General features: G+C 55.1%; 1 protein-coding gene and 1 long non-coding RNA gene across 7 annotated transcripts; one reads left to right on the top strand and one right to left on the bottom strand.

The window, feature by feature from the left end:
* The first annotated feature begins 43 nt into the window (after positions 1–43).
* LOC105731427 (uncharacterized) lies at positions 44–14730 on the top strand. 3 transcript variants are annotated; one of them, XR_010339087.1, is made up of 3 exons: positions 44–398; positions 9551–9688; positions 11183–13148. It is a non-coding gene; the product is annotated as an uncharacterized LOC105731427 (long non-coding RNA). The 3 variants fall into 3 exon arrangements; XR_010339088.1 differs by lacking the exon at positions 44–398 and adding an exon at positions 13294–14730 and having other exon boundaries at positions 6815–9688; positions 11183–12763; XR_001110726.3 differs by lacking the exon at positions 44–398 and having other exon boundaries at positions 6818–9688; positions 11183–11253; positions 12666–13148.
* On the bottom strand, positions 3134–14323 carry MZF1 (myeloid zinc finger 1). 4 transcript variants are annotated; one of them, XM_012473158.3, is made up of 6 exons: positions 14086–14323; positions 11792–12227; positions 11143–11323; positions 10388–10458; positions 10152–10272; positions 3134–4739 (listed from the first exon to the last, which is right to left on the bottom strand). In XM_012473158.3, exons 2-6 carry the CDS (start codon positions 12185–12187, stop codon positions 3307–3309), a joined length of 2202 nt encoding a protein of 733 aa, XP_012328581.1. In that variant the 5' UTR covers positions 12188–12227; positions 14086–14323; the 3' UTR covers positions 3134–3306. The 4 variants fall into 4 exon arrangements, with proteins under 4 accessions (XP_012328581.1, XP_012328579.1, XP_012328580.1 ...); XM_012473156.3 differs by having other exon boundaries at positions 13845–14323; XM_012473157.2 differs by lacking the exon at positions 14086–14323 and adding an exon at positions 12680–13620.
* Positions 14731–27881: the final 13151 nt, after the last annotated feature.

A 27881-nucleotide genomic window follows, 5' to 3' on the forward strand; every position in this document is an offset into this window, starting at 1 on the left:
CCGCCGCAAACTCGCGTTGCTCAGCGATGGAGTTTGGGGTTCGGCCTCCTTCGGTTGGACTCGGGTATTTCCGTTCTTGGAGATGACGCTTCGGCTGCCCGGCGGGTCACTTCCGGCGACTCTGGCGGGGTCGGGCAGGAAGTGGGATTAGCCGCCATCTTTGAGTGGGGCAGACGTGGGGTGTTTTGCTCGCGGTCACTTCATCCTATGTTGTACTTGGGCAGAGCGCGGCGCGGGTGGGTCAGAGCGTTTGACCCCCTAGGTCACAGACAAAGGCAGGGTGATCGCGGCGAGACTCTGAGTGAGACTAGAGGCGTTACCCAGAGGGTGCGAGGTCGAGCACCTTCATTGTCCCATCGCAAACCCAAAGATCCCTGTTCCTGGAGATTCTGATTGAGGTAAACTAACAAAACATGTATTGTGCCAGGTGGTGGTAAGCACTGTGGAGGGTTAAGGTGGTGTAGAGGAAGAGCTGTCGGGGTGGACACGGGGAACGCGATGGGGGGGTGGAGCCGGATCGCTCTGGGAGAGGGCCCCCAATTCCAGCGGAGACGCACTGCGGCCTCACCGCGTCCCCCACTATCTGAAAAAGGGGATATAGGCGGGGAGTCGGCCTCCCATCCAATCACAGCTCAGTGTGTCTGGGAGGGCGGGAGAAAACGGAACTCTGCGGATCAGCGACTTCCGGCCGTCACCACAGAAACCATCGTGCTCGCGAGCGCTTGGTGTGGTGGCACTTGCCTGCGGAGGGGCCCAGGCGCCACCCCTCTGATTCTGCAGATCCTTGCCCAGGAGTGGCCTCTGGCCAAGGGTGGCTTGTCTGCTTTCCCCGAGGCCACGCCTCCAGTCTTGTGGGTTAGGGTGACTTGAAGCAGCAGGGGAAAGTCTGGCTGCACCCCTGGAAGAAGCTTGGACAGCAAGCCTCGAGTCTCAGTTCCTTGAAATGTCCAGGGCCAAGGCTAGCCTGATACCTAGCCAGAGTGAGACCTTAACTGAGGTTTATGGCTCAAGCTGGACCCTGCTGCTCATAGACCCCCTTCTTTGAAACTGCTTTTCACCCTGTGTTACCCCTGCACCCAAGTCACCCACTGGAGGGTGTGTGTGTGGGGGTGCTGTGTGAAGGATCTGGCCAATGGGATGAAAGGGGAAGATCGCTAGGCCAAAATAGGCAATGGCACTGGGTCCTGGAGACGTTGTCCTAAAGCCTGCAGTACGCTGAACCTGCGCTTTCAGCATCTGTCCACTTTTACCTAAGCTGCTGAATCCACTCCTAACTGAAATCTTCCAATGTGCATGGGGCCAGGTTGGGAGAAGCCTTCAACTCTAGTGATGGGAATGATTACCACAAGTCAGGGAAAGTGGCCCAGAGCCTGCAGCCTTTGCTTCTCAGACGGGCTGGGGTTCCATCTGCAGCGTTCTACACCCTCATCGCCTGCTGATTGTAAACACAAGAACAGGGAAGTCCTGAAAAATCTGAATTTCCAGGTAATATCTTCCAGTTTTTAAACCTAGGAGATAGTTTCCTAGGTGTAAAGAAGTTTTACAAAGACATCCTAAGGCAGAATCTGGATTACCAGGTATCAGTTTGCTCCTGCTGGATCACATGATCTTGGTTGGCTAGGGAGACTCTGGCCTGTCTGAGTCCTCTCCTGGGGGTTGGCTTGGCCCATGCCCCAGGGGGTAGCCGTGACGAGGTGGGGAGGGGAGCATGCAGGTTGGAAGCATCGCAGTTTAGGCATAGTACCACCCATAAACCTGGGGGTTGGCAGATCCAAGTGAGATCCTGGGCTCCCAGCTGTAAGAAGTGCTGTGATCCCACTGCTTCCCTTTGTTCCTGTAGTTCTTAGGGTGAGATGCTGAATGTCCCCATGGGTACAACTCTTCAGGGGCTGCTCCCACCGATGGTAGAAAGCCTTGGCTGCTCATGACCACTGCAAGGAGTAAAGTGCTGCTAGGGTGAGGGTAACTGGATAGCTGAGCTGGCGTGGGAGAGGTAGTATCATAGGAATCATCAACGCTGACTTGGAGCAAGGAGGACTGGTGGTCTTGGGAGGCTGGTAACCTCTCTGAGGACTGAGTGTTCTCCCAACCCTTGGAGGCCCCGGTCTTAGTATCAAGGGAAAATTCCGTGGGATGACAAGGGCTGGGCTCCAGACTTGCCTACCTAGGCATTATTGTGCAGGGCAGAGATCTTACAAACACCCCTCTTCACCTGCAGCTCTGTTAGGGGCAGACTGGAACGGGAGAAAAGAATAGGGCAGCAGCACCTCTTCCTTCTGGCAATAACAGGTCCTTCCAGGAGCAGTAGTTTTTATGTACCTCCCAGAACCAGGCTTACTGGGCCCTTTGGAGACACCCACACCAGTGCCCCCTCTTCATGAGTCTCCTAGTCCTAAGGGGCACCCTTCTGAGACCAGAGACCTCCAGACCAGCTGAGCAGTACTCCCTCACAACTCTGGGTCCTAGGCCCACAGGGTGTCCCTGTCAGCTAAGAGACGCCAGGACCAGCTCAGCAGTGTCCCCTTCTCAGGGGCCTGAGTTCCGGCTCCACTGGAAAGTCATTGGAGCTTCTAAGTTGCAATGCTTCCCTTTGTTCCTCTAGTCCTAAGGGTCTAGCTGCTTCCTTCAGGAACCTTCCCGCTTCTAAGACAGACTGACAGCCTTTTCAGTCTCCCATCAATCACCTAAACCCTAGTTAGCAGCTCTGTTAAAAACCTCTGCTGTATTCTATCTCTTGACTGGACCCTGATCAATCAGGCACGGCACCGTGCTATGCACATATGGACTCTTGGTGGATGCTCACAGAGAACATGTCTTCCTCTCCGTGTTTGGGAAACTGAGGTTCATTGCCCAGGGAGAGCTGAGGCCGGACTGCCCAGGGCAGTTCTGCCCCATCTGCTGCTGGTCAATTGCCTCAGTGTAAACCAGAAGCTTGGTCCAGGGGCCATCCCACACAGGAGTTGGTGATGCTAGGAGCCACCTCTGTGGGGGTGAAGGGGGGTGTTGTGGAGGGGAACCCTCACAGGAACCACGTGGTTGCAGAGGGAGCACACCAGCCCAGCACTGTGGGGGTTGGAGGGTGGGCAGTGTGGTTGGGTGTGGGCCATGAAGGACCGCACAGTTGGGGAGGCACTGAGTGGGTGAATACCCAGTTTCCATCTACAGTTTATTGAACACCTACAGGGGCCAAGCCCTTATAAGTATAAGCTGGGTGGACCTGCTTATACTTATGTAATCGCCAGCCTCGCAACCACCAGATGAAGTAGGTGTTCCGACCACTGCGGACACAGTGCATCCCGGCTGGAGCTACTCGGTGCTGTGGACGCGCTGGTGCTGGATAAGCTTGGTGCTCTGGTGGAAGCGGCGGCCACATTCCTGGCAGGCAAAGGGCTTCTCTCGTCGGTGGGTGCGCAGATGCTGTGTGAGAGTGGGCCGCTGGCGGAAGGCCTTGCCACACTCAGGGCACGCGTAGGGCCGTTCGCCGGTGTGGATGCGCCGATGTTGGGTGAGGTTGGCGTGCTGCCGAAAGCTCTGGCCGCACTCAGGGCAGACGAAGGGCCGTTCACCCGTGTGGATGCGCTGGTGCTCCGTGAGCCGCGAGACCTGCGTGAAGCCCAGGCCGCACTCGCCGCAGTGGTAGGGCTTCTCGCCGGTGTGTGTCCTTTGATGACGCGTGAGCTTGAGGCGCTGGCTGAAGCGCTGGCCACACTCGGGGCAGGCAAAGGGTTTCTCGCCCGTGTGTACGCGCAGGTGCTGCGTGAGCGTGGGCCGCTGGCGGAAGGCCTTGCCGCACTCGGCGCAGGCGAAAGGCCGCTCCCCGGTGTGGATGCGCCGGTGCTGCGTGAGGTTAGAGCGCTGCCGGAAGCTCTGGCCGCACTCGGTGCAGGCGAACGGCCGCTCGCCGCTGTGCACGCGCCGGTGCTGCAGAAGTACTGAGCGGCGGCCGAAGCGCTCGCCGCACTCAACGCAGCCAAAGGACTTGTCGCCCGTGTGCACGGCCTGGTGCTCCAGCAGCACGGCGCGCCTCGCAAAGCTCTCGCGGCACTCGCTGCACGGAAAGGGGCCGGGAGGCTCGGGCATCCCAGGAGGGGCCGGGGGCGTAGCGCCAGGGCCCGGGGGGTCGCCGTGGATGCGCTGGTGCTGCAGCAGGTTGGAGCGCTGCCGGAAGCTCTGGCCGCACTCAGCGCAACGGAAAGGCTGTTCGCCCGTGTGCACGCGCCGATGCTCTTCCAGGCGCGCACTGCGCACGAAGCCCTGGCCACAGTCGCCACACACGAACGGCCGCTCCTCAGTGTGCGTAAGTTGGTGGCGCAGCAGGTGCGAGCTGCGGCTGAAGCTGCGGCCGCACTCACTGCACACGAATGGTCGCTCACCCGTGTGGATCTTCTGGTGCCTCAGCAGGTTGCTGCGTTGGCTGAACACCTTGCCACACACATCGCAACGGCCGCCCCTAACGGCCCCGCCCCCAGTGCTGGGGCGGCCCCGGCTCCGGCCCCTGGGGGCGCGCCAGCGGGTGGTGACCAGAGCTGGGCTCACACCCCGGCAGGGATCCTCGTCCGTGGGGTCCTGCTCACCTCTCAGAGCGCTGGGGAGCACAAGCGCATGCGCAAAGCCACCTTCGCAGGAGGGTGATTGGATCTGGCCAGAAAGGCCAGCCATGCCGAGGTCCCAGGGGACGTGGAGGTGGGGGCTTACACTACCTGGACCTGAGGAGACGCTGTCCAGCTGCAGCGCAAACCCTGCATGCACAAGGGGACCACTCATTCATGACAGAATGCCCACCGCGCCCAGACCCACTTCAGCCCCGGGGACACAGTGAGAACTACAGGGACCTAAAACTGATCAAAGAGGCAGATGGAGGTGACAAAGACATGGGTAGGGATTCTATCTGTACAGACTCCTCTGAGGAGGTGACAATGAGACAGACCCCAGCAGTAGGAGGAAGACTGGGCTGTGTGAAAAGGCTTTCCAGGTCTGATTTAAGTAGGAAAAAATCGTTAATGGAAGGGCTGCAGGGCAATCGTGGGGGCACTGTCTAGGCGGAAAGTGATGATCTCTGTAAATGCAAGGAGGTGGGTGGGTCTCAGGGAGGCTGGAGGTGGAGCCAACAGAAAGGGAGTGCAGGCTCCCAGATGGTGGTCTGGGGTTTGGATGTGCCTTCCTTGCGATGTCTGTGGGGCATCTGAGGAACACAGACTTCATGCATGCTGTGGGGAAACGTGAGCAGGGGCTCTGGGGCATACATATGGCACACAGAACCTTGGGCCTGCAAGTGATCAACACAGGATGGGTGTCTACAGAGGAGAGAAGTGGGTCCCAGCCACACTGTGAGGACTGCAGCATCAGAGGCTGGGAGAAGGAGGAGGCATCAGCAGCTGCAACTGAGACTCAGGGCCTGGAGAAGGTGGGAAGCCTGGAGGAGGTTCAATCAAGACTGAAAGAGCAGTGAGGGCTCTGAGTGGATGAAAGAAAATCCACAGGCCGCCAAAGAAAAGTCAGATAAGTTAGAATACATCAAAGGAAATCAGCAAAAATCGCATCAGAGTCAAAAGACAAATGGCAAAATCAATCAATCAATCAATAAAATAATAATGAAAAAATAAAAAAGGGCAAATGGCACACTAAAAACCTCTCCACAGGCAAAGGGCTAATTAACCTCCGAAGTAAAGAGCTACAATAAATCAACAAGAAAGACCAATAACCTAATAGGTACATGGGCAAAGGATGTGAACAGGACAGGAAATATAACTAATGCTTATATCCCATAAAATGTACTCCATCTCCTCCTAGTAAGAAAAAAATGCACCTTTGGGCTGAACTCATCTGCCATTTCCATACCCTCACTGCGGGGACTCAAGTGTTCCTATGTATTGCTGGTGAATATAAATGGGAAGACAGTGTGGCAGAATCCATCAGAACAGCAAATGTCCCACACTTTAACCAAGTAATTCGACTTTTAGGTACTTCAACAGTTGTATTCCTCCTTGTGCTAAATGACCTATATACAAGGTTTTCAATGGTGTGTCTACAGTGAGCCACAGCGGTGTTCTATGTAGCTGTCCAAAGATGTAGAGCACTTGCTGCTGTGTATTGAAGTTGGAAGATGCACAAAAAATTGCCACATTTGGAACAAGGTGGAGATTAAACATCCTTTTTTTTTTTTTTTTGAGACAGAGTTTCGCTCTTGTTACCCAGGCTGGAGTGCAATGGCGCGATCTTGGCTCACCGCAACCTCCGCCTCCCGGGTTCAAGCAATTCTCCTGCCTCAGCCTCCTGAGTAGCTGGGACTACAGGCACGCGCCACCATGCCCGGCTAATTTTTTTTTTTTTGTATTTTTTAGTAGAGACGGGGTTTCGCCATGTTGACCAGGATGGTCTCGATCTCTTGACCTCGTGATCCACCTGCCTCGGCCTCCCAAAGTGCTGGGATTACAGGTGTGAGCCACTGTGCCTGGCCCCATTTTTTTTTTTTTTAAGATGGAGTCTTGCTCTGTCACCCATGCTGGAGTGGTTCACTGCAACCTCTGCCTCCCAGTTCAAGCTATTCTGCTGCCTCAGCCTCCCAAGTAGTTGGGATTACAGGCGCACACCACCACGCCTGGCTAATTGTTTATATTTTTAGTAGAGATGGTGTTTCACCATGTTGGCCAAGCTGGTCTCAAACTCCTAACCTCAGATAATCCACCCTCCTCGGCCTCCCAAAGTGTTGGGATTACAGGCATGAGCCACCACACCCAGCCCATGTGTGCTTTAAAAAAGGGGAATGGGCCGGGCATGGTGGCTCATGCCTGTAATCCCAGCACTTTGGGAGGCCAAGGTGGGCAGATAACCTGAGGTCAGGGGTTCGAGACCAGCCTGACCAACATGGAGAAATCCCGTCTCTACTAAAAATAGAAAATTAGCTGGGCATGGTGGCGCATGCCTGTAATCCCAGCTACTTGGTAGGCTGAGACAGGAGAATCGCTTGAGAACCCAGGAAGCGGAGGTTGTGGTGAGCCGAGATCATGCCTTTGCATGCACTCCAGCATGGGCAACAAGAGTGAAACTACTCCATCTCAAAAAAAAAAAAGAGGGGGATGAACCTGTGTCTGTAAATGTGTTTGCTTCTCTATGTAGAGTCTTTTTAGAAGGACACATAAGAAAGAAAGAATGTTGGCTGTTAAGAGAGTAGGACTGTGTGGTACAGGCAGGGAAGAGGCATTTCACTGTATACAGTCTTGTGCCTTTTGGATTTCCTAACACATGAGTATATTAGCTATTCAGAATATTGTCCTGATGAAGACATAAAAAGACCTCTCTGAGCCAGGTGTGGTGGCTTGAGCCTGTAATTGCAGCTACTTGGAAAGCTGAAGCAGGAGGATCATGTGAGGTCAGGAGTTCAAGACCAGCCTGGTTGACAGAGCAAAACCCTGTTTCTTTAAATAAAGCAAGACTCCATATCATAAATAAATACATAAACCCCTCTGGCTGCAAAGAAAAGGCACAGATTTATACCAAGATTTTTTTTTTTTGAGACTGGGTCTCATTCCTGTCACCCAGGCTGGAGTGTAGTGGCATGATTTCAGCTCACTGCAGCCTTGACTTCCCTGGCTTGGGTGATTCTCCCACCTCAGCCTCCCAAGTAGCTGGGACTACAGGTATGTGCCACCATGCCCAGCTAATTTTTGTATTATTTTTTCGTTGAGACACAGTTTTGCCATGTTGCCCAGAATGGTCTTGAACTCTTGGACTCAAGCAATCCAACTGCCAAGGCCACCCAAAGTGCTGAGGTTACAGGCAGGAGCCGCTGCACCTGGCTAAGAAGGTACTAAAAACTCAGGAGTTGGAGGTACCTGGTACCTCTGCCCATGCAGGTGAATGGGCAGGGCACCAACCAGGCTGGAGAAGCTGTTTCAGAAGCCAATGCTGGGCAGAGCTGCTGCTGGGGCTCTGTCTGCACAGAATTCTGAGCCAACAGTATGCACTGCTGTGACTCTGACTCCTGGATTTCTTCTTCCATCCTTGCAGAAGGCTATGTTAAGGGTGGGAAACGACTGAGTAAGTCAGGGGAATTATGTAAATAGTCCCACTGGATGCTGAGATGTCAACCTCTCCCCAAGGATGCTGGCAGGAGGCTAAAGGTACCTTCTTATAGGATTCAGAGGATGGACCTAAACATGCTCACAGTGGAGAATGCCCCCAAACTGGCCTAGCCACATTGCCCTGTGGATCTGTCTGCAGTATCTACTCATACTCAAGCTGCTTGCTCATATCCCCTAAGAAAAGGGTCTCCTTGGGGAGTGGGCTTCCCCCATGTCCCTTCCAGCCCTGGTTTGTTGTCACAGCCAGTAAGCCCCTTATCTACCTGCCCAGAGCTGCCAGCCGGATCTGTGGTCCCCTCTCTTGCATATAAGCCAACAGCTAGAAGAGAACATAAACCACGCTGTTTTTTTAAGAAAACTTTTTTTTTTTTGAGACGGAGTTTCGCTCTTGATACCCAGGCTGGAGCGCAATGGCGCAATCTCGGCTCACCGCAATCTCCGCCTCCTGGGTTCAGGCAATTCTCCTGCCTCAGCCTCCTGAGTAGCTGGGATTACAGGCACGCGCCACCGTGCCCAGCTAATTTTTTGTATTAGTAGAGACGGGGTTTCACCATGTTGACCAGGATGGTCTCGATCTCTTGACCTCGTGATCCACCCGCCTCGGCCTCCCAAAGTGCTGGGATTACAGGCTTGAGCCACCGCGCCCGGCCAAGAAAACTTTTTTTAAAAAAGTTACTGCTTTTCTCAGAGAAATAAGGAAAAGACATTACAAATGAAAGAACAACAGGTGGGAGCTAAAAAGATGAGCATTCGGAGAATGAAAACACTCTTGGAAATAAAAAATATGCTAGAAGAGGCCAGACGCAGTAGCTCATGCCTGTAATCCCAGCACTGTGGGAAGAGACGAGGTGGGAAGATCAATTGAAGCAGGAATACAAGACCAGCCCTGGCAACATAGTGAGAACCTGTTTCTACCAAAAAATAAAAAAATGCCTTGTAGTCCCAGTTACTTGGGAGGCTGAGGTGGGAGGACCACTTGAGCCCAGGAGTTTGAGGTTACAGTGAGCTATGATGGCACCACTGTGCTCTAGCCTGTGTAAAACAGTGAGACCCTAAGAAAAAAAAAAAAACTATCAGAAATGAAAATCGTAACAGAAGGGCTGAAACATACAAGTGAGAACATTTCCTGGAAAATAGAGTAGAAAGACAAAGGGATGGAAACTTGGAGTGAAAAGCACATTAAAGGACCCATCCCAGAGGCCGACAGGCAAGTAACAGGCATCCCAGAAACAGGGAAACAGGGAATAGAACAATAGAGGGGAAGGAAATAAAATAAACATTTCAAGGCAGTTTCCCAGAACTGAGAGATGTGAATTTCAAACTGAAAAGGCTCACCAACAATAATGATAAAAAAGGTCTGTGACTGAATAAATAAAAAGAATTCTTCCAGCCAAACTTCAATCTAACGTTGAGGCTTAGACAATGTGTTTCAGATATGGGACATCTCAGAATTTTATCTCCCACACCAGAACACCCAGAAAGCTCCACCAAAACAAGGGTGTGAACTGAGAAAGGAGATCCTGGGTCTGAAGAACAGGAAGGAACAGAAGAGAAGATGGGGTGTAGGGGAAGCCTGGATGATGCCAGACAAAGGTGGTGGCTGAGAGGTAGGTGACAGCGGGCCTCTGGCCTGTAATGCCTGGATGGTTGGGCAGGATCCCTATCCCGTGTCAAGGTCCCTCCTGTCCACCTGCTCTGTCCACTAAGCTGCTGTCCTTGTCAGGTCCCGACCCTATCTGTCCTGATGCCTGACCAGCAGGATGCAAGCCCGGGAGGCCATCCAGGGTGCCAGGGCTGGGAGAGAATGTGGGTATGGGGAATCACAGGCCTTACTTGTAAAAGGTTTTACTGAGGTGGGAGTGGAAAGTAGGCGGGCTCTGGGATCAGTGGTGGGTGGCTTTTCTTAAGGGCAGGAGATGTTAGAGTAGGTTAAACCTTAGGGGGGATGGTCTAGGGAACGGGGCAACTTGGGATGCTGGAGGAAGAGGGCTGCCTGCGTAGGGCTGGGAGCGGGGTCAGCGGAGATAGTGCTGTCCATGCGGAGGGCCTACCACACCCCATCTCACTTACCTGGGGAGAAGATGCCCCCAGCTTCCTCATGCCACAGGGCCCTGGGGTGCCCCCTCCATGAGGGACTCTCAGGCCCAGTCTTGGTGTGGGGAAAGGCCCGGTCCAGCACTGTCCCACATCCCTGAAATCACAGTGGTCACTGCTCATCTGTGCATGGCTGGGCTCAGGGAGGGACCTACCTGACCCCACCCAGTGACTCCAAGAGAAAGGAGAATATGGACCTGGCCAGGACTTACCTGGGCCTCCTCAGGCAGGAGGGTGGGTACAGACTCCTGGGTGGCAGCTAGCGGCCCAGACTCCAGGAAATCTAGAGACAAAAGCCTGAGCGAGTTTCTACCCACTGCCCTTCTTAGTGGTATGCCAGGTTTTGGCATTCAGACAGGTGGGATTCCTGGTTGTGGGCTTGGGTTGGGGAGGGCAGTGCAGGGCAGCTGAGGGCGCAGCTTAGGGGCCGGGTGAAGCAGAACACCCTGGAAGACCACAGGCTGAGCTACAGTGGGACGAGATGGTCAGGGGGCCAGAGGTGTCGTCCACAGGTCCACATTGGAAAGGCAGGGTGAGAGCAGCTAGTGCAGGTGCCCTGCCTGGGAGGTGAATGGGGGCCGTACCCCTAACACTGCAAGGTCCTCCCTAAGCAGCTCCTACGTATGCCTCGGCCTGCTGTCTGTTCTCCAGTGACAAGCAGGTATTGCCTAATGAATCTCCTTGGGGACTGAACAGCATATGCCATCTGTACTGGGAAACCCCAACAGCCTGCTCCATTCCAGGGGGGTTGTGGGTACAGGGTTGTGGCAGTCAGGCTGGGAGTTCAAGGGGCAGTGACAGCACTGGCTAGGCTAGACCCGATTGGGTAGAATGTGGGGGCTGCTGGCACATGGAGAGCATTCCATTTATAGCAGACCTGGCCCAGCGAACTTCTGACTGATTGTCAGGCCAGGCTCCCTGCCCACTCAACCAGACCTTAGGCACTGCCCACACTGCATGTGCTCACCTGAGTCCTCTGTAACCTCTGGCTCCTCTTTCAACTGCAGGCCCAGTGGTGATCCCTGCATGGTCCGAGGTGTTTCAGGCTCAGACTCTGGAGTTCGAGGCTGTGTTTGAGGTAGGGGGTGGAAACTGGAGGGCTCCATCTTCTCTGATAGGACCTCCTGGCCCTGCACGTGGACTGTAACCTGGGGAGGTGCCCCCACCATCAGAGGTCCAACCGGAGAATGGGGCTGGCCTTCACCTGGGATATGTGGGTGCCCATCCCACTGTAGGATCCCAGGGGCCTGACTTGTAAATACCTACTGACTAGGTCCTCCAAGGACCTAACTTCCCTGGGCCCCGAGCAAGGAACGAAGGGACCACCTGCAGTCTCTCTCCTGCTTCTGACACCCAAGGCCTTCCAGTACCTTCCCCATCTTCCCCTGGCCTGCAGCTCTTGTGTCCATGTGGCTACAGGTGATGCAGGAATGGGCTTGGGAGGCTGGCCCTGGAATCCTTCCGCCCTGGGCAACCTTGCACAGGGTCTCTGTTGCCGGTGGCCCCTTCTGTACCACAAGGGAGGATGTGTGTCTGGCCAAGCATGGTGCCACCCAGGGTGAGGCAGAGCTGGACCATGCTCCAGTCCCGAACCCCACTCATGGTCACTCACTCACCCATCTTCGAGGTCCGCCTGGCTCCCGGCATAGCCCATCTACCAGGGCAGCAGCCTCCTCGGGGCTGCCTGGCTGCTGCCCCCGCACACGGGCCTGGATCTCAGGGGGCAGTGCACCCAAGAACTGCTCCAGCACCAACAATTCCAGCATCTGCTCCTTGGAGCGTACCTCTGGCTGCAGCCACTGGCGACACAGCTCTCGGAGCTGGGCCAGGGCCTCTTGGGGCCCTGTGGCCTCCTCATAGCGGAAGCACCGGAAGCGCAGGCGTGCAGCTTCAGGGCCTGGGTCCCATGGGGCAGCCTCACCCTCCTCCTCAGAGTCCTCCAGCTTCACCATGACAGGCCCCTCATCTTCTGGGGGTGCTCGATCTGGGGAGCCCAGCACCGCAGGCCTCATAGAGGGTACCAGGTCAGGTATCTGAGGCCAGTGTCTGCCCCTGGTGAAGAAATAGGATGAGGCTGTTGCAAGAAGGGTAGACAGTGAATGTTTCACTACCTAGTCTGTGCTGTACTGTTTGATCCTCAGACCTACCCTATGTGGAAGGCAGATGAGGAAACAGGCAAAGAAAGGCCAGTCACAGCCCACAGACTTGTGCGGCTGAAAGCCCTGCCTTAGCCACCTGTATTCCTGGTCTCTCCACTTGGGCCTGTGCAAAGTCTCTGGTAGTCTCCCTGCTCCAAACACAGGCCTTTTTTTTTTTTTTTTTTTGAGACAGGGTCTCACTCTTTTGCCCAGGCTGAATGCAGTGGCAAGATCGCTGTCACTGTGGCTTTGACCTCCCAGGCTCCAGAGATTCTCCCACTTAAGCCTCCCAAATAGCTGAGACAACAGTGATGTGCCACCATGTCCAGCTAATTTCTTAATTTTTTTGTAGGGATGGGATCTTACTATGTTGCCCAGGCTGTTCTTGAACTCCTGGGCTTAAGAAGGTGATCCTCTTGCCTTGACCTCCGAAAGTGCTGGGACTTACAGGTTTGCTCCACCATCCTGGCCCATAGGTCTAGAAGACACTTCTCCCCCTATATACTTCCTTTCTTCTACATGTGCAACCTCATTCCTGCCCTGAAGCTCTCTTACCAGCTGATGACACCTATACACCTATAGCCTGGGCATCAGCATCACTGCTGCCCTCTCCCCCCACCCATCACCAGCCCTTACCTCACGGTCTACTCTCTCATCTACTTAGCTTTGGCCCCTCACTTGGGCCCACCATCATTCCCCTCCCAGAGGGAAGCCTCGCTCCACCTAATCCCCCATCGCAACCTGTGCAGTCGTATGGCTCAGCCCCCAGGTACACCCTCTCTCTCTACTCAGTCCCATCTTCTGAGCCCAACTTATCACACCACGCAATGCCCATCTCCTCAGCTTCCTGATTTAGGTGGGGCTGGAAGGGGATGGGGGAGCTTCGCAAGGGGTGGGGGTGGGAGGCCACAAAGCCTCCAAGACCATTGGAACAGGAGCCTGCAAGGAAGCCCCGAGATTCTGATTCTGCCCATTTTCAGGTCACTGTGCCTTTGTGGACTTGTTTCTCCATTTGCAAGTGGGGCTGAGCTTCCTGCTCGAGCTGCTCCTGCAGTTGGGGCTTTGTGAAGGAATCTGCGTTTATGAATGGGATGGCGCCGCAGAGCCATCCCCCCGTGGGTAGCATCGATTTCGAGGGCCGCCTGATCCTGGGGGCTAAGTTTCCACTCTTCAATGTGCCAAGTAAACCAGAAACCCGGGGAGAAACTTGGGTCATAGCCAAAACGGCAGGTATCTAGGGAGGGGTCCCGAAATACGCTTCCCAGAAGTCTAGGCGGCAATTTCCGCTCCAGGGTGCCAAGGTACGTCCTGGAGACGCCTAGGCAACCGGGGGCGGGGCTCCCAAAGCCTGTCGTCGTGGCAACGAGGAGTGATTGATAAGCCTCGCGCTCAAGCCCTGGGCTCCCCCGCAGCGAGTGCCCGGATTCCTTCCCCTGCTCCTGGTCTCGCGGGGCAGCCGAAATCCCTGAGTCTGCGACCACAGCCCCGGTCCCCACCCTAGCCCTCCCGGTTGAGAGGACCCCGCCCTCACCTCTGCGCTCAGCTGGCCGCTCCGCGCTCCTGAGCACGCGCAGTCTTCGACTTCCCCCTCCCCGCTGGACTACGTCTCCCAGGATGCTCCGCAAACCAGCTCAAGCGCCTCCTTGCCCTTTCCCCACCCTCGCCTCCGTTTCTACACCCTCTCCTCCCGTCCCCTGGGGGTAGCGGTGGTCGCAATGATCAGGTCACACTCCTGGCCGCTTCTCCCCATGCTCCCCTCCTCGAATCCGTACGTTGACGTGCGCAAGCTTCTCGGGGACAACAGACAGCAGTACCGCCTTCCAGATCGCGCATGCCCCCTACCACGTTTTCCTCAATTCTCTACGGTCCTTCCTGAGATTAGCAGGGTTCTGCACCAATCACGGCCCTCATTAGAACGCCTTCGCCCCACGTCTCCATGGCAACGCCCTGCAGGAAGGGGCCTCCTCCTCTGCTACTTCCTAGACCGCGAAATGGAGAAACGCTTGGCCCCATGCTTTCCAGCAGATGTAGTCGGCAGGGTCCTTCGTGTGTAGGTGCGGGCGCGGCGCGATGACGTTCCTGTGTGGCCCTGAACGTCTCCATGGTAACCCAGGGACCCGACATGGCCCGAGCAACCCAGAGATCGGCGGGCATGCAAGGGGGCATGTTGGAAAAGCAATGGGGCATGTGGGATGAGGAGGTGGGGAGGGATACTGGGGCAGAGATGCCGATCGATAGAAACAGCGAGGAAAGACAGAAACAGAGAGACCAGAGAGTCAAGGGCAAGGAGAAACGAAGGACGGAGAGGAGAGGGAGGGAGGGGGAGAGAGAGAGAGACAGACAGACACAGAGAGACCCACAGACTGGGAGGGCCAGAGACTCGACACGAGCAGAGACAGTGAAAATAAGGGAACAAATGTAGAGATACGGGCCCAAGTTATAAGAGGGCTAAGTGGATCAGAGGGTCCTGGGGAAACAGGTGTCAGAACAGTTAGCAAGAGAGAGGCAGATCAGAAAGGGATGTAGATGAAAGAGACACAAAGAGGGAAACGCAGAATGGGTTCACAGAGACAAGAAGTGCAGAGATTCAGACTCAAGAGGCAGACAGGAAGGGAGAGGGACAGAGGCAAGAAGGGAGAAAAGGGACAGAAATTAGAGATGCAGTAAGATGGATTGACGGATTTCAAAGACTTAGAGAAGATGACAGCGCGAAGAGAGACAGGGAGTGTCAGAGGTCTAACTGTTAGAAAAACTTATGAAAGTGTTAGGAAAACTTAGGAGTCCAGATGCTGTCCAGTTAGATGTTACCTTGTGCAGGCTGATAGGTTGCAAATGTTTTCTGCCCAGTGTATCACCTTGTAGCTCACGGCTCACTAAGCAGTTTTGTATCTGACTGACTTTGTGTTTTTATTTCAGTGTTAATTCATTCCTTTTTTTTTTTGGGCAGAGTCTCACTCTGTCCCCCAGGCTGGAGTGCAGTGGTGCAATCTCGGCTCACTGCAACCTCCACCTCCTGGGTTCAAGAGATTCTCCTGCCTCAGCCTCCTGAGTAGCTGGGACTACAGGCATTCGCCACCATGCCCAGCTAATTTTTGTACTTTTAGTAGAGTTGGGGTTTCACCAAGTTGGCCAGGATGGTCTTGATCTCTTGACCTCGTGATCCACCCGCCTCAGCCTTCCAAAGTGCTGGGATTACAGGCGTGAGCCACTGTGCCCGGCCTGATTTTTATATTTTTAGTAGAGATGGGGTTTCACTATGTTGGTCAGGCTCATCTCAAACTCCTGACCTCATGATCCACCTGCCTCAGCCTCCCAAAGTGCTGGGATTACAGGTGAGTCACCTGGCCCTGCCCCTCTGCCTCCTTTCATAAGTACCTCTGTGATTATAATTAGGGGCCGCTGGAATAACTCAGGATAATTTCCATATCTCGAGATTAATTTACAAAGTTCCTTTTGCCATGTAGGGTAATTTACTCATAGTTTCCTGGGATTATGATATGGACATGTTTAGGTGACCTCATTCAGCTTCCCACAATGACATTTGCTATCTCCAAGTGAGAAGTGTGGAGATGGGTAGTTCACTTCATCTTGCCTGGGAGGTGGGTCAGGACCTTTTGATTTTCTTGTTTCCCTCTGTGGTTTTAAGAGATTACTGTGGAGCCCTAAGGAGTAAAAAAATGGAAAAATGGGTTTAGCTGGCAGGAACAGAAACGGATGCACGGGAGCAAATGTTCAGAGAAATAGGGTCAGCTGCAAACGGCTCACCTGCACCCAGGCATCATGTCTGCAAGCATTGAGCCCAAGCAGCACGACCGTATAAAACTTCCCTCAGGCCCCTGCCTCCTGGCGGACAGCCTTCCCTCTCTGTATTGCCTGCTGCTCCCTTGCAATGTTATTTCCCCCTTTTCTCTAGTAAAGCTGCCTTTCTAAACTCTTTACTGTCTTTGTAAATTCTTTTACCACCTGCGTGCCAGCCTCAGGCAGTCACTGATCACAATGTTTTGGTGGCCCACATGGGGACTTTCCCTACGGGGGACTCTATTTCCCCTCTCCGTTCCAACTCCAGACCCTCGGTGGACAGTCTGAAAGTGTGTGGAGACAACTCAGCTGAAGGTCTCTGGCCAGGACTACACTCTGATGAAATGGAAAGGTGTCCATTCAGAGGTATCTAACCACCACTGCTTGCTCTGGTGAGGGACCTAAGTTTATTTTCCTTTTTCAGCCTTCCAGCAGCCCCTCTGGTGACTGATGATGTCTGGCCAGGCTGCTGCTCCCTGGTGTTGCCTGAAGGCCAGGGTGTCAACAGAGCTGGCTGCCTTGCCTGGAAGGGAGAAAGACTCTCCCCTATCCTTCTCTGGTCAAGAGTTTCAGAACTCTACATGTGGTGCAGTTAGCAATGGCAGCTCATCTAGGGTGAAACCACATATGTTTTGAGTGACTTAGACCTTCTCACTCTAAATTCTCTGCTGAAGAGCCAGCCATCCTGCTCCAGATGTTTTAATCCAGGTGATCCCAAACAGCATCAGAACAGCGAATCTTCCCTCAACCTCTTCCCCTCAGACCTTGGGCCAAGCACTCAGTGTAATTCGTGCCTGGACTGACCTGGGACTGCTCACCCCAGTGGTCATCCCAGGGTACAGCACCTTAGCTCTGGCTGCTTTTTCTAATGGGCAGGATGCCCTTTAGAAAAGTGCACCTCAGGGTCCTTCAGCAGATGTGAGTGGAGCACTTTTCCTCGGCAGGATGTCCCAAGTGGAAAGTGGTTCAACTAGCCCCAAGCGGCTTGGTTTCCGAGTCACACAATTGGACAGACCCTGTCTAGTCCCTCAGTCTTGCCTCTGGGTTGCATTCTAAAACATTGGAGGTCCGGGCACGGCGACCCACGCCTGTAATTCCAGCACTTTGGGAGGCCAAGGTGGGTGGATCACAAGGTCAGCAGATTGAGACCATCCTGGCTAACACGGTGAAACCTTGTCTTTACTAAAACAAACAAACAAACAAAAAGAATTGGCCAGGTGTGGTGGCACGCACCTGTAGTCCCAGCTATTTTGGAGGCTGAGGCACGAGAATCGCTTGCACCCGGGAGGCGGAGGTTGCAGTGAGCCAAGATCATGCCACTGCACTCCAGCCTGGGCGACAGAGGTGAGACTCTGTCTATAAAATAAAATAAAAATAAAACATTGGAACAAATTTGACCTCCGAAGTCTCAAAAAGAAATGCTTAATTTTCCTGAGCAATGTGGCTTGCCTGCTTTACAAACTTCTGGGTCAGAAATTCTGGTCTCTGAATGAGACCCTTGCCCCCGATACTGTGTTAGAGCTTCACCTTTTCTGTCACAACTCCTATAAATGGTCTGAAGTTCTTTTTTTTTTTTAGACACTCTATCACCCAGGTTGGAGTTTAGGGGCACAGTCTCAGCTCACTGCAACCTCTGCCTCCTGGGTTCAGGCGATTCTCCCACCTTAGCATCCTGAGTAGCTGGGATTAGAGGCGCATGACACCACACCCAGCTAATTTTTGTATTTTTAGTAGAGATGGGCTTTCACCATATTGGCCAGGCTGGTCTTGAACTCCTGACCACGTGATCCGCCCACCTCGGCCTCCCAGGGTACTGGGATTACAGGCGTGAGCCACCGTGCCTGGCCCTGAAGTCCTTTATGTCCAGGAATTTACGACCGTCTCTCTGGATTCCAGTCTCTGCCAAACCTATCCAATGTGCTTGGCTAAATTCTCTAGGCCCACTGACTCTTCTGACAATAACCCTTCCTTTACCCTTTTCTGCTTTCCCCAAGCCCCTGGACTGGTTGAGGCCACCGTGCACACATCACCTTCGTGTTCAGCTGCACCTACTCCATCTGTTCCTTGTCATCTCAACCTTGGCTATCATTTTCCAGTTCCACCTCCTTTGCAGGGACTCTTGTCCCCTTCACATACTAGGTTGGGGGCCACTTATGATCCCACTTTAGGTCCAGACAAGGTTCTGCCGCTCTGAGAAATGGCAAATGTGGATCTAGGAACCATCAGAGTCCATTTTTCCTTTCCCAATGTCTGACCTCTCTCAGACAGAAGTTAAGCTTTTGTCTCCTTTAGCCAAGACCCTTCCCATTTCATAAGAAAACTGAAAGGACTTACCATTTTATTGAATATCACTTGGCAGGACATTTATATGATCTTTACCACCTGTTGTACTCATGAGGAAAAGTCCTGCCTTTGGTCTCTAGCTCAATGATGGGCAGATGAGGTTCATGCCTGGAACCCTCAGGGGTCTGGCCTGGGGAGAACAGGAGTTCCTAATGCTGATCCTAGATGGAGCTACTGACAGGGAAACACTAGCAGGGAATGCCGTAATCATGTGATTACTTGTTTAATTGAAGGCATGAAGAAGGCTGCCATAAAACCAGTCAACTATGCCAAACTAAGAGAGGTAATACAGGGGCCAGATGAAAACCCAGCTCTGTTTTACTCCAGGTTGGCCGAAGCTGTGAGAAAATATAGTAATACGGACCCTGAGAGCCGATAAGTCCTCGGTATTTTGACTGTTAATTTTATTAGCCGGGCTTCTCCAGATATTAGACACAAACTCCAAACTCTAGACCAAGAACCACGAATTCCATTCCCCACTTTGCTGGACACGGCCTTCAAAGTCTTTAATAAAGAGGAAAAACTGCAGGGTGAATGAGACAGAAAAGATCAAGAAAGAGAGAAGTGGCAGGTTCACTACACGGCTGCTGCCATTGCAAATTCTCAGCCCATCCCAGGGGCCCCAGGTCAGCCATCAGGATGGAGCCTAACAGCCACTAAGGAGCCCACTATCTGCTATCACTGTAATCAGCCGGGCAAATCAGCTGGAAATGCCCAAAGCTTCCCCAACCATATTCTGGTCCTTAGTGACCCTGTCCTCGCTGCAAAGAAGCAAGACATTGGAAACAGGACTGCCCCTCTCTCCTTTGTGCGGAGGGTCATCACACAACCAGCAACCCCAGTTTGTGAGCCGGTTTGGGAGAATGGCAACCACAAATGCCTCTAACTCTATTCTTTGACTATGAGAAACTTACGGAACTCAGAAGGCAGAAAGAGATGACTGATGGGGTCCAGAAGCCATCCAGGCCATCCAGTAACCCTATCTGGCAGGGAATAAGATTGAGTTTGTAATTTACACAGGAGCTACTTATCCATCCCTAAGTAGTTTTTCTGGTCCTACCTCTTGGTCCTCAATCCTCCTCACCAGCATATATATGCCAGGCCAGGCCAGGCCACAGCAGGGATGCTTCACCTCCCCACAACTTTTTTTTTGAGGTAGAGTCCTGCTCCTTTGCCCAGGCTGGAGTGCAGTGGTGCAATCTCGGCTCACTGCAACCTCCACCTCCTGGGTTCAAGTGATTCTCCTGCCTCAGCCTTGCGAGTAGCTGAGACTAGAGTCACCCAGCTAATTTCTGTATTTTTAGTAGAAATGGGTTTCGCCATGTTGGCCAGGCTGGTCTCAAACTCCTGACCTCAGACTCACAGACTGCCTCTGTGACCTCAGATCTCCTAACATTTGTTAGTCACAACCCCCACAAGCCTGGTCTTGATGGTCACTTAGAACCGAAATCTACGAGCTGTTGTCGAACTTCAAGTGTTCTGACTGCCTTGCCCCCCCAGAGCGCTGGGATTATAAGTGTGAGCCACCATGCCTGGCCACTTCCCCCTTAGTATGTTTTCACGTACTCTTTCCTGGTCCTACCAAGCTGTCCTATCCCCTTACTTGGAAGGGACATAATGATAAAACTCCAAAGTAGTGTTCTTTTTTTTTTTTTTTTTTTTTAATTTTTTTGAGATGGAGTCTTGCTCTGTCCCCCAGGCTGGAGTGCAGTGGTGTGATTTCAGCTCATTGCAACCTCTGCCTCCTGGCTTCAAGCAATTCTCCTGCCTCAGCCTCCCGAGTAGCTGGGATTACAGGTGCCCTCCACCACATCTGGCTGATTTTTGTATTTTTAGTAGAGATGGGGTTTTACCACGTTGGCCAGGCTGGTCTTGAATTCCTGACTCAGGTGATCTGCCTGCTTCAGCCTCCCAAAGTCCTAGGATTACAGACGTGAGCCACCACCCCCGGCGAAACTCCAATTTTTCAGTATCTACAATGTTACTTCCAACCTAGCATGCTTAGCCAGTCCTTATGCATGCACAGGCCTCATAACACAACCTTTTTGAGCAACCGTAAAGGCTTCTTCATGGGACTCCCCTTTTAAGGACAGCCCAGTGTCTCTGACCTATGGGTTTTAAGCACAACTTGGCAGCCAGAAGGTGATCACAGTACAGTTTTCAACATCGCATCTGATAATACCGTTTATACTTGGGCCCCTTGCTGAAACCTCTTTTCTTGGAGGTGTTGTGGAGGTTTGAGGAGAGTGAGAAATTGACACGGACTGACAGGGCCCTAGGGCTGGTCCCCTCCACTGCTGCCTCAATCCGCGTCAACAAGGACAGGGTCCGGGCTAATTCCCGCGGCCACTCCAGTAAGCGCCGTACAGCTGACCTGCTGCTGGGGTGTGGTGATGGGCCACATGGAGCGCCTGTTGAGCCTGGGGATTGGGGAGCAGAAGCAACGAAACTCACCTGTCAGCACAACTGCTCATCCAGGACAAAGCGTGCTGGCTGTTTGTACAGCTACAGCAAGAGCAGGGCGATGTTGTCGGGGCTGAGAGCTTTGGGCCAGCAAGGGCTGCTGACAGATGAGCCAGCCATAGCTGACACCCAGGCTGCTGCCCAGTACCCCTGGTGTTAAGTACCATCCTGGAGGAGGCCTGCTACTCATCACACCAAGTCTTCAATGTGGATGAGACGGGGCTGTTCAGGAAACGGATGCCCAAGCGCTTGCCACTGGCATTGGAAGGGGTGACTGTGCCCGGGCCCAAGGCCTCTAAGGCCCATCTGACCCTACTGCTTGGTGGCAATGCGGCCGGGAACTTCAAGCTAAAGCCCCTGCTAGCGTACCCCTCAGAGAATCAGCGTGCCCTCGAGGGCTGCTCCAAGGCCAGCCTCCCTGTGGTCTGGTGCTCCAATCGCAATGACCGGCTGACTCCCAGCGTCTTCCAGGATGCTTCTGCCCTGCCATGGAGAGCTCCTGTGCTCACTGTGGCCTCCCATCATGCTCTGCTGCTTCTGGATGGCGCACCCTACCATCCTGCCCATCTGGGTGGCCTTTCAGCCCACGTGCACGTTGAGTTCTTGCCCAAGAACACCTCAGCCCTAATTCAGCCCATGAACCAGGGCATCAGCACTGCCTTCAAGGCCCACTACCTGCGCCGCACACCCAGCCAGCTGGTCCCGGAGACTGCTGACGAGGACTGGCCCTCTGTGTGGGAGTTCTGGTGCAGCTACACTGTCGTGACTGCCGTGGACAGTATCGCCGAGGCCTGGGCAGAACTGCAGCCTGCTTCCAGGAACGAGGCCTGGAGGAAACTCTGGTCTGAGTGTGTGCCTGCCGGTGCCCCCAAGCCTGATGTGGTGCCCAAGCTCCGCCACAGCTCTGTGGCACTAGCGAGCCATGTGGCTCTTGGGGACATGGCTGAGGCTCATGTTGCCTGCCTGCTCCAGGCCTGTGGGGAACCCCCACTCCACAGTGTCCCCCAGGATGCAGCGGAAGGGGACACTAGCACTTCTGGGCTGTCTTGGGAGGCAGGGAAAGGCCTGGCCTCCAAAAGGTCAGAGCCAAAGCTCAGAGAAGCCATGAAGAGTACAGAGACCAGGGGGCTGGGGAGGGAGTTCTGAGCCATGAGCAGCTGGCCCCGGTTCTGTCTCACTTTGCTGCTGGCCTTCGATTCTTTGTGGAGAATGACCCCAACTGGGAGCGCAGCCTGCGGGAGTCCCGGGGTATCCTCGGTGCTCTTGCCCACCTCCAGGAGCTACACTGAGACGGGAGGCTCAGGCGGCTGCATCCTTAGGAGACCCCTATGTCAGTGGTGTCAAGGGCGTTGGTGGGAATCTTGCATTTGTTCCGGAAGAGGCCTGCAGAGCGTGGGTGAGTGGCCCAGGGCACAGCCCTGGAAGGACAGACTTCTGCAGCTGTTCTGCATGATTCTGGACTTAGGCCTTATCTCAGACGAACTCTGCCTAGTGATCTTTTATTTCTGGGGGGCAGACACTACCTCTTGTCGCCCATGGGTCTCACATCTCATGTCCTGTCCTCTCTGCAGTGACAAACACATAGTACCAGGCTTGGGCACCAGAAGGTACTGTTCCCTGTCTGTGGGTGACCCGCAGAGCTCAGGAACACCCACCCAGGGTTGAGATGCACCCTGAAGCCACAGTAATTGCCCACCAGGGCGGCCTTCACTTGCGCCCTCGCCGGCTGCTTCCACAGAAACAGACGCACCTGAGCCGCCCTCCCAGCCCCGCCAGGTCTCCGCGTGCCGGCGTGGAATGTGGGGTGGGGTCGGGGTCGCGCCTGAGGGGCGGGGGCGGAGAGGACAGCGCGGAAACGAGCTCGCGGGGCGGCCAGAAGCGCCTCTTCGGGTGGTTCGTCTTCGTGTCCGCGCGGCTGGGCCAGTCCGGGCGGGTCCCAAAGGTGAGTCCCGGCGCGGGGCGCCCAGAGGCGTCGGGCAGCCCGGGGGGCGGCTGTGCGGTAACGGCGGGGGGCCCGGGACGTGGAGTCCGTCCTCCCCCGTCTCCCCAGTGCCCGGCGTATCACGAGCGCCCTTAACTGATACAGTGAATTATCCGCGCCCCGCGGCCCTCGGGAAAGCTCCCGGGCAGCGGCTCCGCCCTGAGTTCGGTTCTCCTCCTCCGCGAAGCGGGCGCGGCCTGTGCCCCTCGTGAGCCCGCGCTCCGGGGCCCGCGGCGTTCCCGGTTCCGCTCTCACACCCAGCTCGCCCTCGGTTGTTCCCCTTCCCTGGGAAGTTGTGCGTGTCCGCAGCCTGGGACCGGGTCCTCGTCGTTCCTTCCCTCCGAACGCTGAAACGGGGAGGGCGTTCCCCGGACGCCCTGGCTCAGTCAGAATTAAAATCCAGACCCTTGACCGGGCGCGGCGGCTCCCGCCTGTAATCCCAGCACTCTGGGAGGCCGAGGCGGGCGGATCACGAGGTCAAGAGATCGAGACCATCTTGGCCAACATGGTGAACCCCCGTCTCTACTAAAAATAGAAACATTAGCCGGGCGTGGTGGCGCGTGCCTGTAATCCCAGCTACTCAGGAGGCTGAGGCAGGAGAATCGCTTGAACCCGGGAGGTGGAGGTTGCGGTGAGCCAGGATCATGCCGCTGTACTCCAGCCTGGCGACACAGTGAGACTCTATTTCAATAAAAATATAAAATAAAAAAAGTCGGCCATGGTTGCTCACTCCTGTAGTCCCATAGTCCCAGCTACTCCGGAGGAGCAGAGGTTGCAGTGAGCTGAGATGGTGCCACTGCACTCCAGCCTTGGTGACAGAGGGAGACCCTGTCTCAAATAAATAAATAAATAAAAAATTAGCCAGCTCCGTAGTTCCAGTTACTTGGGAGGCTGAGGTGGGAGAATCACTTGAACCCGGGAAGGGGAGACTGCAGTGAGCCAAGATAGCACCACTGTACTGCAGACTGGGTGACAGAGACCCTGTCTCAAAAAAAGAAAAAAAGAAAAAAAATTAAACAATAATAATAAAATCCAGAACCTTACTGAGTTGAAAGCCTGCAAGATCGCCACATTGGCCTTTGCCTGTGCTGTTCCTGCTACCCACAATGTCCTCCCTCCAGCTGTCTCTTCCTTGGCACCCTTCTGGGGGGTGAGGAACCCTAAGTGGCTGGGATGGGGCTACTTGGGTCTGGGGAGCGCCGACCAGCCCCTTTAAAAATAGGCTTTGGTGGCTGGGTGTGGGAGGCCGAGGCGAGAGGATCCAGAGTAGCCTGGACTACATAGTGAGATCTCATCTCTACAAAATAACTTAGCTGGGTGTGGTGCTGCACACCCGTAGTCCTAGCTACTTGGGAGAATGAGGCGGGAGGATTGCTTGAGCCCAGGAGGACCCCAAGGCCATCAACCTGGAGGTGAAGCTCGAGGTGCTGTGGTGTTTTGAAGCTGGAGAGAAGCTCAGTCGAATCAGGTAGGTGTTGGGGCTGTCCATCTCCAGTTTGGCCACCATTCATGACAAGATCTGGGCTAGTTCCCAGGCGGCCACACTGCAGGCATCCACAGCCTGGTGATAGACAACACAGAGCAGCTGCTGCGAGTGTGGATCGAGGACCAGAGCCAGCGCCACGTGCCTGTCAGTGTGGTGCTCGTTCAGGAGAAAGCCCACAGCCTGTTCGAGAACCTCAAGCAGAGCAGGGCAAGGGCGTGGGCGCCTAGCCCGAGAGCTTTGGGGCCATTCGTGGGTGGTTCGCTGGCTTCAAGGTGCGCCACAGCTTGAGAAGCATGGGGGCGAGCAGCCGGACCGCAGGTGCGGACCTGAAGGTGGCACACAGGTACCCCGCGCTAATGTGCAGGGTGATCCTGGAGGGTGGCTACACACCCCAGCTGGTGCTTAACATGGATAAGCTTGAGTCCTTCTAGAAGTGCCTGCCCTGCAGGACATCCATTTTCCTGTAGAAGATGAGGCGGCCCTGAGGGTCAAATCCACCTGAGACTTCCTGACCCTGCTGCTCCGTGGCAATGCGGCCGGTGACTTCCAGCTGAAGGCCCTGGTGGTGTACCCCTCGGAGAGCCCATGTTCCCTCAAGGCTTCCTCCAAGCCCAGCCTGCCCGAGGTGTGGCACTCGCATAAGAAGCCTGGGTCACCATGAGCCTCCTTCAAGAGTGGTTCGTGCACATCTGCCCCACAGTGGAGAGGCGCTGCTCCCAGCACGACCTTCCCTGCAAGGCGCTGCTTACCTGGACAGCACCCCGGGCCGCCCTGGGAACCTGGACGACCTCTCGGTCCACATGCGCACGGAATACCTGCGAAGATCACCACAGCTGTCTTCCAGCCCATGAACTGGGATGCAGCGGCCCTCTTCAAGGCCTGCTGCCTGCGGAGGATCTTCTGCCTGCTGGCTCTGAGTGTGGGCGGCAGTGAGGGACTTCTGGCAGGACTGCAGTGTCCTCAACGCTGTCTACTACATCTCCAGGTCCTGGGAGGAACTCCTACCGGTTGCTCTGTTTTTTTTTGAAATGGAGTCTCGCTGTGTTGTCCAGGCTGGAGTGCAGGTGGCTGATCTTGGCTCACTGCAACCTCTGCCTCCTGGGTTCAAATGATTCTCCTGCCTCAGCCTCTCGAGTAGCTGGGATTACAGGCGCCTGCCAGCACGCCTGGCTAATTTAAAAAAATATATTTTTAGTAGAGATAGGGTTTCACCAAGTTGGCCAGGCTGCTCTTGATTTCCTGACCTCAGGTGATCCGCCCACCTTGGCCTCCCAAAGTGCTGGGGTTACAGGCATGAGCCACTGCGCCCGGCCTCGTACCAGTTGCTCTGAATGGAAGGTGGAAGAAGCCATGGCCAGAGGGCATCCATGGCAATGTGGGCATCTGGCTTGTGGAAATTCTCCTGTGGATCCAGCATGACATCGTGGAGCTGGTGCACAGCGCAGGTTTTGCGGAGATGGCGGAGGCCAACGCAAGGGAGCTGCTGCAGTGCCACGGGGCAGGTCTGTCCAGTGAGGAGCTGATGGGACCAGAGCCTGCAGTGCCACGGGGCAGGCCTGTCCAGTGAGGAGCTGATGGGACCAGAGCCTGCAGTGCCACGGGGCAGGCCTGTCCAGTGAGGATCTGATGGGACCAGAGCCTGCAGTGCCACGGGGCAGGCCTGTCCAGTGAGGAGCTGATGGGACCAGAGCCTGCAGTGCCACGGGGCAGGCCTGTCCAGTGAGGAGCTGATGGGACCAGAGCCTGCAGTGCCACGGGGCAGGCCTGTCCAGTGAGGAGCTGATGGGACCAGAGCCTGCAGTGCCACGGGGCAGGCCTGTCCAGTGAGGAGCTGATGGGACCAGAGCCTGCAGTGCCACGGGGCAGGCCTGTCCAGTGAGGATCTGATGGGACCAGAGCCTGCAGTGCCACGGGGCAGGCCTGTCCAGTGAGGAGCTGATGGGACCAGAGCCTGCAGTGCCACGGGGCAGGTCTGTCCAGTGAGGAGCTGATGGGACCAGAGACTGCAGTGCCACGGGGCAGGCCTGTCCAGTGAGGATCTGATGGGACCAGAGCCTGCAGTGCCACGGGGCAGGCCTGTCCAGTGAGGAGCTGATGGGACCAGAGCCTGCAGTGCCACGGGGCAGGCCTGTCCAGTGAGGAGCTGATGGGACCAGAGCCTGCAGTGCCACGGGGCAGGTCTGTCCAGTGAGGAGCTGATGGGACCAGAGCCTGCAGTGCCACGGGGCAGGCCTGTCCAGTGAGGAGCTGATGGGACCAGAGCCTGCAGTGCCACGGGGCAGGCCTGTCCAGTGAGGAGCTGATGGGACCAGAGCCTGACGGGGCAGGCCTGTCCAGTGAGGAGCTGATGGGACCAGAGCCTGCAGTGCCACGGGGCAGGTCTGTCCAGTGAGGATCTGATGGGACCAGAGCCTGCAGTGCCACGGGGCAGGTCTGTCCAGTGAGGAGCTGATGGGACCAGAGACTGCAGTGCCACGGGGCAGGCCTGTCCAGTGAGGAGCTGATGGGACCAGAGCCTGCAGTGCCACGGGGCAGGCCTGTCCAGTGAGGAGCTGATGGGACCAGAGCCTGACGGGGCAGGCCTGTCCAGTGAGGAGCTGATGGGACCAGAGCCTGCAGTGCCACGGGGCAGGTCTGTCCAGTGAGGATCTGATGGGACCAGAGCCTGCAGTGCCACGGGGCAGGTCTGTCCAGTGAGGAGCTGATGGGACCAGAGACTGCAGTGCCACGGGGCAGGTCTGTCCAGTGAGGAGCTGATGGGACCAGAGCCTGCAGTGCCATGGGGCAGGCCTGTCCAGTGAGGAGCTGATGGGACCAGAGCAGGAGAGGGAGGCTAGGGAGGAGGGTGAGGACAGCCTGCCAAGGTGCTGCCAGCTCATGGCCAGGCACGTGGCCAAGGTCCTTGCACAGTTTGATGCTGGCTTGCAGATCCCAACTTGGAGCACAGTCTCGTGTGTCAGGGCATTAGCAGCATGATCAGCTGCTACCAGGAGCTCTTCCAGGAGAAGAGAGGTCCCAAGCAGGGCCCTGGTGTGAGCTGGAGGTGGGAGTTCTGAGGCACAGGACTCTGTTGGGGGAGAAAAGATCCTCCTGTCTGTCTCCCTCAGTGAAAGTGGTACTGGTATGAATGTTTCCACTTCATTATATTTAATTTCTCAAATGTCGGGGTCCAGCCCTGACAATGGACCATGGGGGTTGCAAGGGACAGCGGAGGGAAAGAAATGAAAAAAGGCAAGTTAAGAGTGTGTAAAGTGGGGACCTGGGGCCAACGCGAGTGTGGAGGCTGCAAAGACCCTGAGTTCTGGAGACCTCCATCACTTACTGGTGCACAACAGAAAGCAGGAATGTGGTCGGGGGAGATAAGGGAATGAGGTATGAGGCAGGTGATCTATAAGTAGGGCAGTCTGGCATTTCCTTTGAGGCATACAGAACAAGTTCTATTCTAGATTTAATCATTAAACAAGCTACAGGAGTCACAGACAGGAGCCAGCAAGCCT

The sequence above is a fragment of the Aotus nancymaae genome, unplaced genomic scaffold (assembly GCF_030222135.1).
Source record: "Aotus nancymaae isolate 86718 unplaced genomic scaffold, 86718_ANA_hifiasm-v0.15.2.pri h1tg000069l, whole genome shotgun sequence".
Classification (NCBI taxonomy): domain Eukaryota; kingdom Metazoa; phylum Chordata; class Mammalia; order Primates; family Aotidae; genus Aotus; species Aotus nancymaae.

Excerpts from the sequence above, each read along its gene's own strand:
- MZF1 (XM_012473158.3), bottom strand. The coding sequence starts at position 12,187 with ATGAGGCCTGCGGTGCTGGGCTCCCCAGATCGAGCACCCCCAGAAGAT. Across the intron at positions 11,324-11,791 it reads CAGGCGGACCTCGAAGATGG|GTTACAGTCCACGTGCAGGG; the intron begins GTGAGTGAGTGA and ends GCACCTCCCCAG. Across the intron at positions 10,459-11,142 it reads AGAGGTTACAGAGGACTCAG|ATTTCCTGGAGTCTGGGCCG; the intron begins GTGAGCACATGC and ends TTTTGTCTCTAG.